This window comes from Amphiura filiformis, chromosome 3 (assembly GCF_039555335.1).
Source record: "Amphiura filiformis chromosome 3, Afil_fr2py, whole genome shotgun sequence".
NCBI lineage: Eukaryota > Metazoa > Echinodermata > Ophiuroidea > Amphilepidida > Amphiuridae > Amphiura > Amphiura filiformis.
Window position 1 is genome coordinate 30,237,186 of NC_092630.1, and position 19,285 is coordinate 30,256,470.

Here is a 19,285-nt window from a genome sequence, read left to right on the forward strand (position 1 = left end):
TGCCCGAATTAACAAATCGGCATTCGGCCTATATGCCGCGCTATTAAAAAAAAAAAAAACAGGGAGGGAGGGGGGGGAGAAGGTAAAAATAAAGAAATAGGCAGATGATAATCTCTGCTTTATAAGTGCCGTTTTAAATTTTGGTCTTCGTCATTTTTACATTTCTTTATAGCTCTGCAGTCGGCCCAATGCCGATTTTTCTCTGTGCAACCCCGTTCAATGCAGTCAGTTTTGCCATTTCGCGCCGTACTGAATCATCATCTACAACGCGTGCTAGGCAATGTTTTTTTTTTTTTTTTTAATGTTATTATTATTTATTTTTTTGCTTGCTATCTTCTGAAGATAGCAATTTTGGTCAGCTTCGTCATTTTAACATTTCTTTTTAGCTTTGCATTCGGCCTAGTGCCGATTTTTATACTAAAAGAAAATGTGTCGAGACATGCCGTAATTTGCTCGATTCTGGTGCCGGTGTCTGTAGAGCTCCTGCATTGATTTACATGGGTAATATTAAAATTGCAATATCTCAAGAACCGAATACCGTATATATGACGCTGAAACAAACTTTGAAATAAAGCTTTTACATTGCTCTATCTGTTTTATGTCATTTTGGTGTTTGTCGGATTCGTGTGATTTTGCTATCAACTGCAGATAGCTCAAATTTAAGTGCCCGTTGGTTGTCGTTTTTCTCTGCTGAGATAAAGGGTAGGCCTACATAGGCCTACCACAGAAAAAAGCTTTCCAGCGACTTTACGTGCTAAATAGGTCGCGTTTTGCCCATCAGTCGAGTTACGTCCAAATTTGAAATATATATTTGATATCATCTTAACTAGAGCAAAATTCTGCATAACATTTCTAAAAATGACTACACATTTTAGGTCCGACTAATTTTTGAGAAAATTAGTGCTAGGCTATATAAAAAGGCCACATCTTCCCGTGTTTACCTCCGACTGCTAACCGCGTTCTCACCTCGTTTGTTCATGCGCACATAATCGTAAACATCACTCAAATTTTCGCATTTTCTTTTCAAATTTGCAGAGATCACATTCACAAGTTCTAGTAAAACACGATTTTCAACACTAAAATTGTTAATATTGTATCGATTTTATAGAATTTTTATGCAAAGTTTGGGACTACAGGCGTGATAAACCTTTACCGTTAAAGGCGTTAATTTGGGACTATAATTTATGAGATTCTAAATACTAGGCCTATCTTCAGTAGATATAACGAAAAAAATCCTAAAACGCGCACGGTTACTCTGCGCGAATAAAAGAAATCGGCATTCGGCCTATATGCCGCGCTATTTAAAAAAAAAAAAAAAAAAAAAGGGGGCCGGAGGAAGAGGTGAAAATAGAGAAACAGGCAGATGCGGAAAGTGATGAGTCTGTAATATCGCTTTAAACTTTCTGATCGGGACCGATGTATTAGAAAGAAAAACTCGCCGCTACATGATGAAGTAAAATTTAGAGAAAATAATGTAAAACATTACTTCTAGAGTAGAAAGATGCAATGAATCGGGATGAGATTCTAAATGCTATCTTCAGTAGATATAGCGAAAAAATCCTAAAACGCGCACGGTTACTCTGCCCGAATTAACAAATCGGCATTCGGCCTATATGCCGCGCTATTAAAAAAAAAAAACAGGGGGGAAGAAGGTAAAATAAAGAAATAGGCAGATGATAATCTCTGCTTTATAAGTGCCGTTTTAAATTTTGGTCTTCGTCATTTTTACATTTTTTATAGCTCTGCAGTCGGCCCAATGCCGATTTTTCTCTGAGCGTGCAACCCGTTCAATGCAGTTTTGCCATTTCGCGCCGTACTGAATCATCATCTACAACGCGTGCTAGGCAATGTTTTTTTTTTTTTTTTTTTTTTTAATGTTATTATTATTTATTTTTTTTGCTTGCTATCTTCTGAAGATAGCAATTTTGGTCAGCTTCGTCATTTTAACATTTATTTTTTAGCTTCGCATTCGGCCTAGTGCCGATTTTTATACTAAAAGAAAATGTGTCGAGACATGCCGTAATTTGCTCGATTCTGGTGCCGGTGTACGTACGTGTCTATAGAGCTCCTGCATTGATTTACATGGGTAATATTAAAATTGAAATATCTCAAGAACCGAATACCGTATGACGCTGAAACAAACTTTGAAATAAAGCTTTTACATTGCTCTATCTGTTTTATGTCATTTTGGTGTTTGTCGGATTCGTGTGATTTTGCTATCAACTGCAGATAGCTCAAATTTAAGTGCCCGTTGGTTGTCGTTTTTCTCTGCTGAGATAAAGGGTAGGATTACATAGGCCTACCACAAGCTTTCCAGAGACTTTACGTGCTAAATAGGTCGCATTTTGGCCATAAGTCGAGTTACGTCCAAATTTGAAATATATATTTGATATCATCTTAACTAGAGCAAAAGTCTGCATAACATTTCTAAAAATGACTACACATTTTAGGTCCGACTAATTTTTGAGAAAATTAGTGCTAGGCTATATAAAAAGGCCACATCTTCCCGTGTTTACCTCCGACTGCTAACCGCGTTCTCACCTCGTTTGTTCATGCGCACATAATCGTAAACATCACTCAAATTTTCGCATTTTCTTTTCAAATTTGTAGAGATCACATTCACAAGTTCTAGTAAAACACGATTTTCAACACTAAAATTGTTAATATTGTATCGATTTTATAGAATTTTTATGCAAAGTTTGGGACTACAGGCGTGATAAACCTTTACCGTTAAAGGCGTTAATTTGGGACTATAATTTATGAGATTCTAAATGCTAGGCCTATCTTCAGTAGATATAACGAAAAAAAAAATCCTAAAACGCGCACGGTTACTCTGCGCGAATAAAAGAAATCGGCATTCGGCCTATATGCCGCGCTATTTATAAAAAAAAAAGGGGGGGGGGAAGAGGTGAAAATAGAGAAACACTCAGATGCGGAAAGTGATGAGTCTGTAATATCGCTTTAAACTTTCTGATCGGGACTGATGTATTAGAAAGAAAAAACTCGCCGCTACATGATGAAGTAAAAATTTAGAGAAAATAATGTAAAACATTACTTCTAGAGTAGAAAGATGCAATGAATCGGGATGAGATTCTAAATGCTATCTTCAGTAGATATAGCGAAAAAATCCTAAAACGCGCACGGTTACTCTGCCCGAATTAACAAATCGGCATTCGGCCTATATGCCGCGCTATTAAAAAAAAAAACAGGGGGGGGGGAAGGTAAAAATAAAGAAATAGGCAGATGATAATCTCTGCTTTATAAGTGCCGTTTTAAATTTTGGTCTTCGTCATTTTTACATTTCTTTATAGCTCTGCAGTCGGCCCAATGCCGATTTTTCTCTGTGCAACCCCGTTCAATGCAGTTTTGCCATTTCGCGCCGTACTGAATCATCATCTACAACGCGTGCTAGGCAATGTTTTTTTTTTTTTTTTTTATGTTATTATTATTTATTGTTTGCTTGTTATCTTCTGAAAATAGCAATTTTGGTCAGCTTCGTCATTTTAACATTTCTTTTTTAGCTTTGCATTCGGCCTAGTGCCGATTTTTATACTAAAAGAAAATGTGTCGAGACATGCCGTAATTTGCTCGATTCTGGTGCCGGTGTCTGTAGAGCTCCTGCATTGATTTACATGGGTAATATTAAAATTGAAATATCTCAAGAACCGAATACCGTATGACGCTGAAACAAACTTTGAAATAAAGCTTTTACATTGCTCTATCTGTTTTATGTCATTTTGGTGTTTGTCGGATTCGTGTGATTTTGCTATCAACTGCAGATAGCTCAAATTTAAGTGCCCGTTGGTTGTCATTTTTCTATGCTGAGATAAACGGTAGGCCTACAGACCACAAAAAAGCTTTCCAGAGACTTTACGTGCTAAATAGGTCGCGTTTTGGCCATAAGTCGAGTTACGTCCAAATTTGAAATATATATTTGATATCATCTTAACTAGAGCAAAATTCTGCATAACATTTCTAAAAATGACTACACATTTTAGGTCCTACTTATTTTTGAGAAAATTAGTGCTAGGCCTATATATTAAAAAGGCCACATCTTCCCGTGTTTACCTCCGACTGCTAACCGCGTTCTCACCTCGTTTGTTCATGCGCACATAATCGTAAACATCACTCAAATTTTCGCATTTTCTTTTCAAATTTGTAGAGATCACATTCACAAGTTCTAGTAAAACACGATTTTCAACACTAAAATTGTTAATATTGTATCGATTTTATAGAATTTGTATGCAAAGTTTGGGACTACAGGCGTGATAAACCTTTACCGTTAAAGGCGTTAATTCATGTAATTTGGGACTATAATTTATGAGATTCTAAATGCTAGGCCTATCTTCAGTAGATATAACGAAAAAAAAATCCTAAAACGCGCACGATTACTGTGCGCGAATAAAAGAAATCGGCATTCGGCCTATATGCCGCGCTATTTAAAAAAAAAAAAAAAGGGGGAGGAGGGAAGAGGTGAAAATAGAGAAACAGGCAGATGCGGAAAGTGATGAGTCTGTAATATCGCTTTAAACTTTCTGATCGGGACTGATGTATTAGAAAGAAAAAACTCGCCGCTACATGATGAAGTAAAATTTAGAGAAAATAATGTAAAACATTACTTCTAGAGTAGAAAGATGCAATGAATCGGGATGAGATTCTATGATGCTATCTTCAGTAGATATAGCGAAAAAATCCTAAAACGCGCACGGTTACTCTGCCCGAATTAACAAATCGGCATTCGGCCTATATGCCGCGCTATTAAAAAAAAAAAAAACAGGGAGGGGGGGGAAGGTAAAAATAAAGAAATAGGCAGATGATAATCTCTGCTTTATAAGTGCCGTTTTAAATTTTGGTCTTCGTCATTTTTACATTTCTTTATAGCTCTGCAGTCGGCCCAATGCCGATTTTTCTCTGTGCAACCCCGTTCAATGCAGTTTTGCCATTTCGCGCCGTACTGAATCATCATCTACAACGCGTGCTAGGCAATGTTTTTTTTGTTTTTGTTTTTTTTATGTTATTATTATTTATTTTTTTTGCTTGCTATCTTCTGAAGATAGCAATTTTGGTCAGCTTCGTCATTTTAACATTTCTTTTTAGCTTGCATTCGGCCTAGTGCCGATTTTTATACTAAAAGAAAATGTGTCGAGACATGCCGTAATTTGCTCGATTCTGGTGCCGGTGTCTGTAGAGCTCCTGCATTGATTTACATGGGTAATATTAAAATTGAAATATCTCAAGAACCGAATACCGTATGACGCTGAAACAAACTTTGAAATAAAGCTTTTACATTGCTCTATCTGTTTTATGTCATTTTGGTGTTTGTCGGATTCGTGTGATTTTGCTATCAACTGCAGATAGCTCAAATTTAAGTGCCCGTTGGTTGTCATTTTCTCTGCTGAGATAAACGGTAGGCCTACATACCACAAAAAGCTTTCCAGAGACTTTACGTGCTAAATAGGTCGCGTTTTGGCCATAAGTCGAGTTACGTCCAAATTTGAAATATATATTTGATATCATCTTAACTAGAGCAAAATTCTGCATAACATTTCTAAAAATGACTACACATTTTAGGTCCGACTAATTTTTGAGAAAATTAGTGCTAGGCCTATATATTAAAAAGGCCACATCTTCCCGTGTTTACCTCCGACTGCTAACCGCGTTCTCACCTCGTTTGTTCATGCGCACATAATCGTAAACATCACTCAAATTTTCGCATTTTCTTTTCAAATTTGTAGAGATCACATTCACAAGTTCTAGTAAAACACGATTTTCAACACTAAAATTGTTAATATTGTATCGATTTTATAGAATTTTTATGCAAAGTTTGGGACTACAGGCGTGATAAACCTTTACCGTTAAAGGCGTTAATTCATGTAATTTGGGACTATAATTTATGAGATTCTAAATGCTAGGCCTATCTTCATCAGTAGATATAACGAAAAAAAATCCTAAAACGCGCACGATTACTGTGCGCGAATAAAAGAAATCGGCATTCGGCCGATATGCCGCGCTATTTAAAAAAAAAAAAAAAAGGGGGAGGGGGAAGAGGTGAAAATAGAGAAACAGGCAGATGCGGAAAGTGATGAGTCTGTAATATCGCTTTAAACTTTCTGATCGGGACTGATGTATTAGAAAGAAAAAACTCGCCGCTACATGATGAAGTAAAATTTAGAGAAAATAATGTAAAACATTACTTCTAGAGTAGAAAGATGCAATGAATCGGGATGAGATTCTAAATGCTATCTTCAGTAGATATAGCGAAAAATCCTAAAACGCGCACGGTTACTCTGCCCGAATTAACAAATCGGCATTCGGCCTATATGCCGCGCTATTAAAAAAAAACAGGGAGGGGGGGAAGGTAAAATAAAGAAATAGGCAGATGATAATCTCTGCTTTATAAGTGCCGTTTTAAATTTTGGTCTTCGTCATTTTTACATTTCTTTATAGCTCTGCAGTCGGCCCAATGCCGATTTTTCTCTGTGCAACCCGTTCAATGCAGTTTTGCCATTTCGCGCCGTACTGAATCATCATCTACAACGCGTGCTAGGCAATGTTTTTTTTTTTTTTTTTTTATGTTATTATTATTTATTTTTTTTTTTTTTTTTCTTCTGAAGATAGCAATTTTGGTCAGCTTCGTCATTTTAACATTTCTTTTTTAGCTTTGCATTCGGCCTAGTGCCGATTTTTATACTAAAAGAAAATGTGTCGAGACATGCCGTAATTTGCTCGATTCTGGTGCCGGTGTCTGTAGAGCTCCTGCATTGATTTACATGGGTAATATTAAAATTGAAATATCTCAAGAACCGAATACCGTATGACGCTGAAACAAACTTTGAAATAAAGCTTTTACATTGCTCTATCTGTTTTATGTCATTTTGGTGTTTGTCGGATTCGTGTGATTTTGCTATCAACTGCAGATAGCTCAAATTTAAGTGCCCGTTGGTTGTCATTTTTCTCTGCTGAGATAAACGGTAGGCCTACATACCACAAAAAAGCTTTCCAGAGACTTTACGTGCTAAATAGGTCGCGTTTTGGCCATAAGTCGAGTTACGTCCAAATTTGAAATATATATTTGATATCATCTTAACTAGAGCAAAATTCTGCATAACATTTCTAAAAATGACTACACATTTTAGGTCCGACTAATTTTTGAGAAAATTAGTGCTAGGCCTATATATTAAAAAGGCCACATCTTCCCGTGTTTACCTCCGACTGCTAACCGCGTTCTCACCTCGTTTGTTCATGCGCACATAATCGTAAACATCACTCAAATTTTCGCATTTTCTTTTCAAATTTGTAGAGATCACATTCACAAGTTCTAGTAAAACACGATTTTCAACACTAAAATTGTTAATATTGTATCGATTTTATAGAATTTGTATGCAAAGTTTGGGACTACAGGCGTGATAAACCTTTACCGTTAAAGGCGTTAATTCATGTAACTTGGGACTATAATTTATGAGATTCTAAATGCTAGGCCTATCTTCAGTAGATATAACGAAAAAAAAATCCTAAAACGCGCACGATTACTGTGCGCGAATAAAAGAAATCGGCATTCGGCCTATATGCCGCGCTATTTAAAAAAAAAGGGGGGAGGAGGGAAGAGGTGAAAATAGAGAAACAGGCAGATGCGGAAAGTGATGAGTCTGTAATATCGCTTTAAACTTTCTGATCGGGACTGATGTATTAGAAAGAAAAAACTCGCCGCTACATGATGAAGTAAAATTTAGAGAACATAATGTAAAACATTACTTCTAGAGTAGAAAGATGCAATGAATCGGGATGAGATTCTATGATGCTATCTTCAGTAGATATAGCGAAAAATCCTAAAACGCGCACGGTTACTCTGCCCGAATTAACAAATCGGCATTCGGCCTATATGCCGCGCTATTAAAAAAAAAAAAACACAGGAGGGAGGGGGGGGAGAAGGTAAAAATAAAGAAATAGGCAGATGATAATCTCTGCTTTATAAGTGCCGTTTTAAATTTTGGTCTTCGTCATTTTTACATTTCTTTATAGCTCTGCAGTCGGCCCAATGCCGATTTTTCTCTGTGCAACCCCGTTCAATGCAGTCAGTTTTGCCATTTCGCGCCGTACTGAATCATCATCTACAACGCGTGCTAGGCAATGTTTTTTTTTTTTTTTTTTTAATGTTATTATTATTTATTTTTTTTGCTTGCTATCTACTGAAGATAGCAATTTTGGTCAGCTTCGTCATTTTAACATTTCTTTTTTAGCTTTGCATTCGGCCTAGTGCCGATTTTTATACTAAAAGAAAATGTGTCGAGACATGCCGTAATTTGCTCGATTCTGGTGCCGGTGTCTGTAGAGCTCCTGCATTGATTTACATGGGTAATATTAAAATTGAAATATCTCAAGAACCGAATACCGTATATATGACGCTGAAACAAACTTTGAAATAAAGCTTTTACATTGCTCTATCTGTTTTATGTCATTTTGGTGTTTGTCGGATTCGTGTGATTTTGCTATCAACTGCAGATAGCTCAAATTTAAGTGCCCGTTGGTTGTCGTTTTTCTCTGCTGAGATAAAGGGTAGGCCTACATAGGCCTACCACAGAAAAAGCTTTCCAGAGACTTTACGTGCTAAATAGGTCGCGTTTTGCCCATCAGTCGAGTTACGTCCAAATTTGAAATATATATTTGATATCATCTTAACTAGAGCAAAATTCTGCATAACATTTCTAAAAATGACTACACATTTTAGGTCCGACTAATTTTTGAGAAAATTAGTGCTAGGCTATATAAAAAAGGCCACATCTTCCCGTGTTTACCTCCGACTGCTAACCGCGTTCTCACCTCGTTTGTTCATGCGCACATAATCGTAAACATCACTCAAATTTTCGCATTTTCTTTTCAAATTTGCAGAGATCACATTCACAAGTTCTAGTAAAACACGATTTTCAACACTAAAATTGTTAATATTGTATCGATTTTATAGAATTTTTATGCAAAGTTTGGGACTACAGGCGTGATAAACCTTTACCGTTAAAGGCGTTAATTTGGGACTATAATTTATGAGATTCTAAATACTAGGCCTATCTTCAGTAGATATAACGAAAAAAATCCTAAAACGCGCACGGTTACTCTGCGCGAATAAAAGAAATCGGCATTCGGCCTATATGCCGGGCTATTTAGAAAAAAAAGGGGGGAAGAGGTGAAAATAGAGAAACACTCAGATGCGGAAAGTGATGAGTCTGTAATATCGCTTTAAACTTTCTGATCGGGACCGATGTATTAGAAAGAAAAAACTCGCCGCTACATGATGAAGTAAAATTTAGAGAAAATAATGTAAAACATTACTTCTAGAGTAGAAAGATGCAATGAATCGGGATGAGATTCTAAATGCTATCTTCAGTAGATATAGCGAAAAAATCCTAAAACGCGCACGGTTACTCTGCCCGAATTAACAAATCGGCATTCGGCCTATATGCCGCGCTATTAAAAAAAAAAACAGGGGGGAAGAAGGTAAAATAAAGAAATAGGCAGATGATAATCTCTGCTTTATAAGTGCCGTTTTAAATTTTGGTCTTCGTCATTTTTACATTTTTTATAGCTCTGCAGTCGGCCCAATGCCGATTTTTCTCTGAGCGTGCAACCCCGTTCAATGCAGTTTTGCCATTTCGCGCCGTACTGAATCATCATCTACAACGCGTGCTAGGCAATGTTTTTTTTTTTTTTTTTTAATGTTATTATTATTTATTTTTTTGCTTGCTATCTTCTGAAGATAGCAATTTTGGTCAGCTTCGTCATTTTAACTTTTATTTTTTAGCTTCGCATTCGGCCTAGTGCCGATTTTTATACTAAAAGAAAATGTGTCGAGACATGCCGTAATTTGCTCGATTCTGGTGCCGGTGTACGTACGTGTCTATAGAGCTCCTGCATTGATTTACATGGGTAATATTAAAATTGAAATATCTCAAGAACCGAATACCGTATGACGCTGAAACAAACTTTGAAATAAAGCTTTTACATTGCTCTATCTGTTTTATGTCATTTTGGTGTTTGTCGGATTCGTGTGATTTTGCTATCAACTGCAGATAGCTCAAATTTAAGTGCCCGTTGGTTGTCGTTTTTCTCTGCTGAGATAAAGGGTAGGATTACATAGGCCTACCACAAGCTTTCCAGAGACTTTACGTGCTAAATAGGTCGCATTTTGGCCATAAGTCGAGTTACGTCCAAATTTGAAATATATATTTGATATCATCTTAACTAGAGCAAAAGTCTGCATAACATTTCTAAAAATGACTACACATTTTAGGTCCGACTAATTTTTGAGAAAATTAGTGCTAGGCTATATAAAAGGCCACATCTTCCCGTGTTTACCTCCGACTGCTAACCGCGTTCTCACCTCGTTTGTTCATGCGCACATAATCGTAAACATCACTCAAATTTTCGCATTTTCTTTTCAAATTTGTAGAGATCACATTCACAAGTTCTAGTAAAACACGATTTTCAACACTAAAATTGTTAATATTGTATCGATTTTATAGAATTTTTATGCAAAGTTTGGGACTACAGGCGTGATAAACCTTTACCGTTAAAGGCGTTAATTTGGGACTATAATTTATGAGATTCTAAATGCTAGGCCTATCTTCAGTAGATATAACGAAAAAAATCCTAAAACGCGCACGGTTACTCTGCGCGAATAAAAGAAATCGGCATTCGGCCTATATGCTGCGCTATTTATAAAAAAAAAAGGGGGAGGGGGGAAGAGGTGAAAATAGAGAAACACTCAGATGCGGAAAGTGATGAGTCTGTAATATCGCTTTAAACTTTCTGATCGGGACTGATGTATTAGAAAGAAAAAACTCGCCGCTACATGATGAAGTAAAAATTTAGAGAAAATAATGTAAAACATTACTTCTAGAGTAGAAAGATGCAATGAATCGGGATGAGATTCTAAATGCTATCTTCAGTAGATATAGCGAAAAAATCCTAAAACGCGCACGGTTACTCTGCCCGAATTAACAAATCGGCATTCGGCCTATATGCCGCGCTATTAAAAAAAAACAGGGAGGGGGGGGAAGAAGGTAAAAATAAAGAAATAGGCAGATGATAATCTCTGCTTTATAAGTGCCGTTTTAAATTTTGGTCTTCGTCATTTTTACATTTCTTTATAGCTCTGCAGTCGGCCCAATGCCGATTTTTCTCTGAGCGTGCAACCCCGTTCAATGCAGTTTTGCCATTTCGCGCCGTACTGAATCATTATCTACAACGCGTGCTAGGCAATGTTTTTTTTTAATTTTTTTTTTAATGTTATTATTATTTTTTTTTTTTTGCTTGCTATCTTCTGAAGATAGCAATTTTGGTCAGCTTCGTCATTTTAACATTTATTTTTAGCTTCGCATTCGGCCTAGTGCCGATTTTTATACTAAAAGAAAATCTGGCCAGTCATGCCGTAATTTGCTCGATTCTGGTGCCGGTGTCTATAGAGCTCCTGCATTGATTTACATGGGTAATATTAAAATTGAAATATCTCAAGAACCGAATGCCGTATGACGCTGAAACAAACTTTGAAATAAAGCTTTTACATTGCTCTATCTGTTTTATGTCATTTTGGTGTTTGTCGGATTCGTGTGATTTTGCTATCAACTGCAGATAGCTCAAATTTAAGTGCCCGTTGGTTGTCGTTTTTCTCTGCTGAGATAAAGGGTAGGCCTACATAGGCCTACCACAAGCTTTCCAGAGACTTTACGTGCTAAATAGGTCGCGTTTTGGCCATAAGTCGAGTTACGTCCAAATTTGAAATATATATTTTATATCATCTTAACTAGAGCAAAAGTCTGCATAACATTTCTAAAAATGACTACACATTTTAGGTCCGACTAATTTTTGAGAAAATTAGTGCTAGGCTATATAAAAAGGCCACATCTTCCCGTGTTTACCTCCGACTGCTAACCGCGTTCTCACCTCGTTTGTTCATGCGCACATAATCGTAAACATCACTCAAATTTTCACATTTTCTTTTCAAATTTGTAGAGATCACATTCACAAGTTCTAGTAAAACACGATTTTCAACACTAAAATTGTTAATATTGTATCGATTTTATAGAATTTTTATGCAAAGTTTGGGACTACAGGCGTGATAAACCTTTACCGTTAAAGGCGTTAATTTGGGACTATAATTTATGAGATTCTAAATGCTAGGCCTATCTTCAGTAGATATAACGAAAAAAATCCTAAAACGCGCACGGTTACTCTGCGCGAATAAAAGAAATCGGCATTCGGCCTATATGCCGCGCTATTTAAAAAAAAAAAAAAAAAAGGGGGAGGGGGGAAGAGGTGAAAATAGAGAAACACTCAGATGCGGAAAGTGATGAGTCTGTAATATCGCTTTAAACTTTCTGATCGGGACTGATGTATTAGAAAGAAAAAACTCGCCGCTACACATGATGAAGTAAAATTTAGAGAAAATAATGTAAAACATTACTTCTAGAGTAGAAAGATGCAATGAATCGGGATGAGATTCTAAATGCTATCTTCAGTAGATATAGCGAAAAAATCCTAAAACGCGCACGGTTACTCTGCCCGAATTAACAAATCGGCATTCGGCCTATATGCCGCGCTATTAAAAAAAAAACAGGGAGGGGGGGAAGAAGGTAAAAATAAAGAAATAGGCAGATGATAATCTCTGCTTTATAAGTGCCGTTTTAAATTTTGGTCTTCGTCATTTTTATATTTCTTTATAGCTCTGCAGTCGGCCCAATGCCGATTTTTCTCTGAGCGTGCAACCCCGTTCAATGCAGTTTTGGCATTTCGCGCCGTACTGAATCATCATCTACAACGCGTGCTAGGCAATGTTTTTTTGTTTTTGTTTTTTTAATCTTATTATTATTTTTTTTTTTTTGCTTGCTATCTTCTGAAGATAGCAATTTTGGTCAACTTCGTCATTTTAACATTTATTTTTAGCTTTGCATTCGGCCTAGTGCCGATTTTTATACTAAAAGAAAATGTGTCGAGACATGCCGTAATTTGCTCGATTCTGGTGCCGGTGTCTATAGAGCTCCTGCATTGATTTACATGGGTAATATTAAAATTGAAATATCTCAAGAACCGAATACCGTATGACGCTGAAACAAACTTTGAAATAAAGCTTTTACATTGCTCTATCTGTTTTATGTCATTTTGGTGTTTGTCGGATTCGTGTGATTTTACTATCAACTGCAGATAGCTCAAATTTAAGTGCCCGTTGGTTGTCGTTTTTCTCTGCTGAGATAAAGGGTAGGTACATAGGCCTACCACAGAAAAAGCTTTCCAGAGACTTTACGTGCTAAATAGGTCGCGTTTTGCCCATAAGTCGAGTTACGTCCAAATTTGAAATATATATTTGATATCATCTTAACTAGAGCAAAATTCTGCATAACATTTCTAAAAATGACTACACATTTTAGGTCCGACTAATCTTTGAGAAAATTAGTGCTAGGCTATATAAAAAGGCCACATCTTCCCGTGTTTACCTCCGACTGCTAACCGCGTTCTCACCTCGTTTGTTCATGCGCACATAATCGTAAACATCACTCAAAGTTTCGCATTTTCTTTTCAAATTTGTAGAGATCACATTCACAAGTTATAGTAAAACACGATTTTCAACACTAAAATTGTTAATATTGTATCGATTTTATAGAATTTTTTTATGCAAAGTTTGGGACTACAGGCGTGATAAACCTTTACCGTTAAAGGCGTTAATTTGGGACTATAATTTATGAGATTCTAAATGCTAGGCCTATCTTCAGTAGATATAACGAAAAAAATCCAAAAACGCGCACGGTTACTCTGCGCGAATAAAAGAAATCGGCATTCGACCTATATGCCGCGCTATTTAAAAAAAAAAAAAAAGGGGGGGGGGAAGAGGTGAAAATAGAGAAACAGGCAGATGCGGAAAGTGATGAGTCTGTAATATCGCTTTAAACTTTCTGATCGGGACTGATGTATTAGAAAGAAAAAACTCGCCGCTACATGATGAAGTAAAATTTAGAGAAAATAATGTAAAACATTACTTCTAGAGTAGAAAGATGCAATGAATCGGGATGAGATTCTAAATGCTATCTTCAGTAGATATAGCGAAAAAATCCTAAAACGCGCACGGTTACTCTGCCAGAATTAACAAATCGGCATTCAGCCTATATGCCGCGCTATTAAAAAAAAAACAGGGAGGGGGGGGGGGGGAAGAAGGTAAAAATAAAGAAATAGGCAGATGATAATCTCTGCTTTATAAGTGCCGTTTTAAATTTTGGTCTTCGTCATTTTTACATTTCTTTATAGCTCTGCAGTCGGCCCAATGCCGATTGTTCTCTGAGCGTGCAACCCCGTTCAATGCAGTTTTGCCGTTTCGCGCCGTACTGAATCATCATCTACAACGCGTGCTAGGCAATGTTTTTTTTTTTTTTTTTTAATGTTATTATTATTTATTTTTTTTGCTTGCTATCTTCTGAAGATAGCAATTTTGGTCAGCTTCGTCATTTTAACATTTATTTTTTAGCTTTGCATTCGGCCTAGTGCCGATTTTTATACTAAAAGAAAATGTGTCGAGACATGCCGTAATTTGCTCGATTCTGGTGCCGGTGTCTATAGAGCTCCTGCATTGATTTACATGGGTAATATTAAAATTGAAATATCTCAAGAACCGAATACCGTATGACGCTGAAACAAACTTTGAAATAAAGCTTTTACATTGCTCTATCTGTTTTATGTCATTTTGGTGTTTGTCGGATTCGTGTGATTTTGCTATCAACTGCAGATAGCTCAAATTCAAGTGCCCGTTGGTTGTCGTTTTTCTCTGCTGAGATAAACGGTAGGCCTACATACCACAAAAAAGCTTTCCAGAGACTTTACGTGCTAAATAGGTCGCGTTTTGGCCATAAGTCGAGTTACGTCCAAATTTGAAATATATATTTGATATCATCTTAACTAGAGCAAAATTCTGCATAACATTTCTAAAAATGACTACACATTTTAGGTCCGACTAATTTTTGAGAAAATTAGTGCTAGGCCCTATATAAAAAGGCCACATCTTCCCGTGTTTACCTCCGACTGCTAACCGCGTTCTCACCTCGTTTGTTCATGCGCACATAATCGTAAACATCACTCAAATTTTCGCATTTTCTTTTCAAATTTGTAGAGATCACATTCACAAGTTCTATAGTAAAACACGATTTTCAACACTAAAATTGTTAATATTGTATCGATTTTATAGAATTTTTATGCAAAGTTTGGGACTACAGGCGTGATAAACTTTTACCGGAAACCGCTTCACAGGCGGATTTAGTGGTATATGAACCCTAAAGCGATATTTTATAGAATCATGTTACTGGTGTGCTATCTTCTGAAGATCAAATTAAAATTTCAAATGTTGCTACATTTTGTTTTGGTTTATTTAATTGCACGTGGTTTTTGTTCTACCTACTGAATACTAGTAGCCTATATAGCTGAAATAAAATGCAGGCCTATGTTTTCATTGTCCCCTAGGGCCATGTGCGAGATATATATTTTCGAAACGAATTAGGCCTACTGGTGCTCTTTCTACTGAGAATCAAATTAAACTTTCAAATGTTATACGACATTTTGTTTTGGTTTAATTTGGGACTATAGGCGTTAATTAGGGACTATATGAAATTCTAAATGCTAAGCCTTACGGTAGATACAGCGAGAAAATCCTAAAGCACGCACGGTTACTCTGTGCGAATTTAAAAAAACCCGGCATTCGGCCTAATAGATAGTGCCGCGCTATTTATATAAAAAAAAGGGGGGGAGGCAAAAATAGAGAAACAGACAGATGCGGAAAGTGATGAGTCTGTAATATCGCTTTAAACTTCAATCTGCTCGGAACTGATGTAGGCCTATTAGAAAGAAAAAACTCGCCGCTACATGATGAAGTAAAAATTTAGAGAAAATAATGTAGGCCTAAAACATTACTTCTAGAGTAGAAAGATGCAATGAATCGGGATGAGATTCTAAATCCTATAGGCTTAGTGCATGCATCCAAATCCAAGCGATCTCTGATCATGCTAACAGTCTACCATTTAATAGGTCTGCAAGTAAATTTCACTGAGCTCTTCAGTCTTGCCAACGAAAGAACTGAACTATGCACCACAAACCTCCTCCTGTAGCGATTTTACCATTTTTGAAACACCTGCTTAATAAAAACTTGAAGAATGTCAAAATTATGTAAATAAGCTGAAATAATTCATTGTGGTGATTGCATGGGTGACTGAGTTTAAATATCACGAAATAAGATTCAAGAAAACAAACAAACAACTTAAATAAAAACATTGATCACTCATAATAGGCCTATCGTAAACGTTTTTACATTAAATGTATAGGATGTTGAAAAGTGTTACTGAAAGGATCATTTTAAGGGATCGTAAACACTTGTTAGGGGAGCTTGATGCAAAATGGGGGCCATTAAAAGTTTTGACTCGGGGGGGGGGGGCTGAAAACTTATGACCACAAATTTTCCAGGGAAAATTGAGTTTAGGCCTATATGCTTTTTTATGGGGTTGACCCATAATTTTCATGTCAAAAAGGGGGGCCCTGAAATTTTTGAGATCTGAAAAGGGGGGCCCGAAAAATTTTCGTGATGAAATTTTTTTTGCATCAGGAACGGTCTCTTTAAAATGTGATTATTTTTGACCAGGCTGGTTTTTGACCAAAGAAAAATAATTTTGAGAAGGGAGAACTTTGGGAGGATAGAAAAATGTCTCATTTATTCAGGTTTTCAAAGTTTTCAAATGTATGTCAGGTTATGTATTGTAATTTTAGGGGGTGGTATTTTTGTTTAACAGCTTTTAACCCTTTATGTTTCTCTCTTCTTTCTCTATCTCTCTTTATTCTCTCACGCAACTGTCACCAGCTGCCTTTTCTTTTCATTTGCGCTAAAGCGCTCTCTATCTAATATAACCTCTACCCTGTATTGATACATTATTATAATACCGTGTTGTCAGTCGTACTAGCTTGCACACACTTTGCGTTCGTTAAAATACATAGCGTCTATAACCAGGTGATGAAACTATACTAAAGTTGATTTGTTTACATTTATTGATGGGATGTATGCGTCCATGGAGATTTGATTGAAAGCAAGCAAAGCGAAGCCAACACAGACAGACAAGACAGGCACCTGCGAAATGGTAACAGAATAACAACCCAATTAAAACATTTTAAAAATTCAGCTACTCATCAAAACGGACGTTTCAAAATGTAGAATGTGTAGATCAAATAACGGAGAGGGAACTCGAGAGCCTTGTCGGCCTGTTTCAGCCGAAAAGGAATGCTGCACATGCAAGAGGAACCTGCAATTACTGGGGTTCGTCGTGCGGCATCAGCGATACCACCACCAGTTTCTCGCCCGCAATCACGTTCTTCTTCCCGTGGCCTCCAAGTACGCTCGCCAAAATCACCACAACAATTCGAATTTGATTCAGAACTTACATTTAGCCCAAAATTAAATGACACTAGCTTGAAATTGGTACAAGATCGTCGAGATCAGAATTTGTCGCAGCAGCGTCCCAGCTCCAGGTCAGAAACGCGACAGAGTTCAGAGTTTACTTTCAGGCCTCAAATGAGCACAGCTAGCCTGAAAATTGCTGAGGGATTGGGGACAACTTTCATGGCAAGACAAGAAATGCATCTTGAAAAACAGAAGAAATTGGTAAGCTTAAATTAAATACAAACATGATCATGATAATAAATAAAAGACTAAATATTTTTAAAAGTCAACTCAGAAGTTGACAACATATAAATGTTTTGTGAATTTGTTTGCAAACTTTTGTCAACAAGAATTTTGGTTCTGTTAAGGGGTGGTACTACACCCCAGTGGTAAATTATGACTATTTTTGTATTTTCTCAAAAAAATAATAACACACTGGTAACAAAAGTTATGTATATTGTTGGGGCAAGGAATCCAATTACTACACTGAAATTTCATCAGTGACTCAAGACAAGCGGTTCAGTAGGCCTATATTTAATATATGATAGGAAATGAGGTACATCCTAGCGGTACCTTATTTCTTATCATAAATAACGAACCGCTTGTCTTTGGTCACTGAAATTCCAGTATAGTAATTGGATTCGTTCCTATAATATACATAACTTTTGTTACCAGTGTGTTATTAGTTTTCGAGAAAATGCAAAAATAGACACAAATTTATCGAGGGGTGTAGCACGCCCTTAATAACTTGATTTTGGGTCAAGCTGGGAGAAAAAATCCCAGGTCGACCAAAAATAGCGTATCGCATTACCGATAGACCACCTAAGTTATTGTAAATCGGTTTCTCCCAGGTCGACCGTAAATTTTGGGTTGCCACATTCGGCCCGCAAACGCCAGGATTTTTACCCATGACAAGCATGCAAATAGCCCTACATACGCGCCCCGACCATGGCGTTATACATGTGATGAGTATAAATAAAAAAACCATTGTACGGCATTGATTCATTCATAAACTTTGTGCAAGCGCCGGTGTGACTTTTACGATATCAGTTTCAGTGTCTGGGACTTGGCATTTTTTATAAATTAATTCAGTCATAGGCCTACTCTCATTTTCGTATTTATTTAATAGAGTAGGCCCTATTCTTGTTTTAGTTTGCAAAATACAGAGGCAGATATAGTCCCGGGATATTATAGTCATACTTCCAAGTTTTCTACCGTTCTTGAATTTGCGTCAACATGTAGCTTGTAGGCCTAAACTCGCTCATTAAGCTTACATCCAAGTTCGAATGGACGGTACTACGACTCGATGTTTCAGACTTGTGAGAAAAGGAAAAAGGTTAATAGGATCAAATAAAATAATCCAACAAAGAATCACTCTAGTGCCGGATATAGGCCTACATGTTTTAAACTTTATTTATCATGATTATCCACCACGAATGGAGTGCCAATTTCTATTAGCCTAAGCTGTCTTTCTATCAACAAACATGGAATCTCCCAGCTTGACCAATTTGGCCTTAATAACTGCGAATGTTTGTGGGAATTTATTTATTGAGTGTTGCATTGAAGTTTAAAACACCACTTGTCAACATTGAAAATACATTTATTTTTTCTTAAAATTATATCTAATTTATGACCAATGTTCATTGTTCAATGTCATCAATTTGGTTGCATTATTTGCATATAGCCCAAAAGTATCAAAAACATCTTGGCCCTTGTTCCCTGTTTACATCACTATATGTGACCCCTCGGCACAACTGAGCCCGGATGTCGCCAGTGCCACTATTGAGATATGCTCCATCGAACTTAACAATAAACAATAGGAAACAAAGGATTTATTGACTG

General features: G+C 36.7%; 1 protein-coding gene across 1 annotated transcript in view; it reads left to right on the plus strand.

Moving 5' to 3' along the window:
- Positions 1 to 17,068: 17,068 nt before the first annotated feature.
- Positions 17,069 to 19,285, plus strand: part of LOC140148340 (tubulin tyrosine ligase 3-like) — a 37,179-nt gene continuing 34,962 nt past the window's right edge. Inside the window, 1 exon segment of the mRNA XM_072170255.1 lies at positions 17,069 to 17,665. Within this exon segment, the coding sequence (XP_072026356.1) occupies positions 17,285 to 17,665 (381 nt within the window). The 5' untranslated portion in view covers positions 17,069 to 17,284.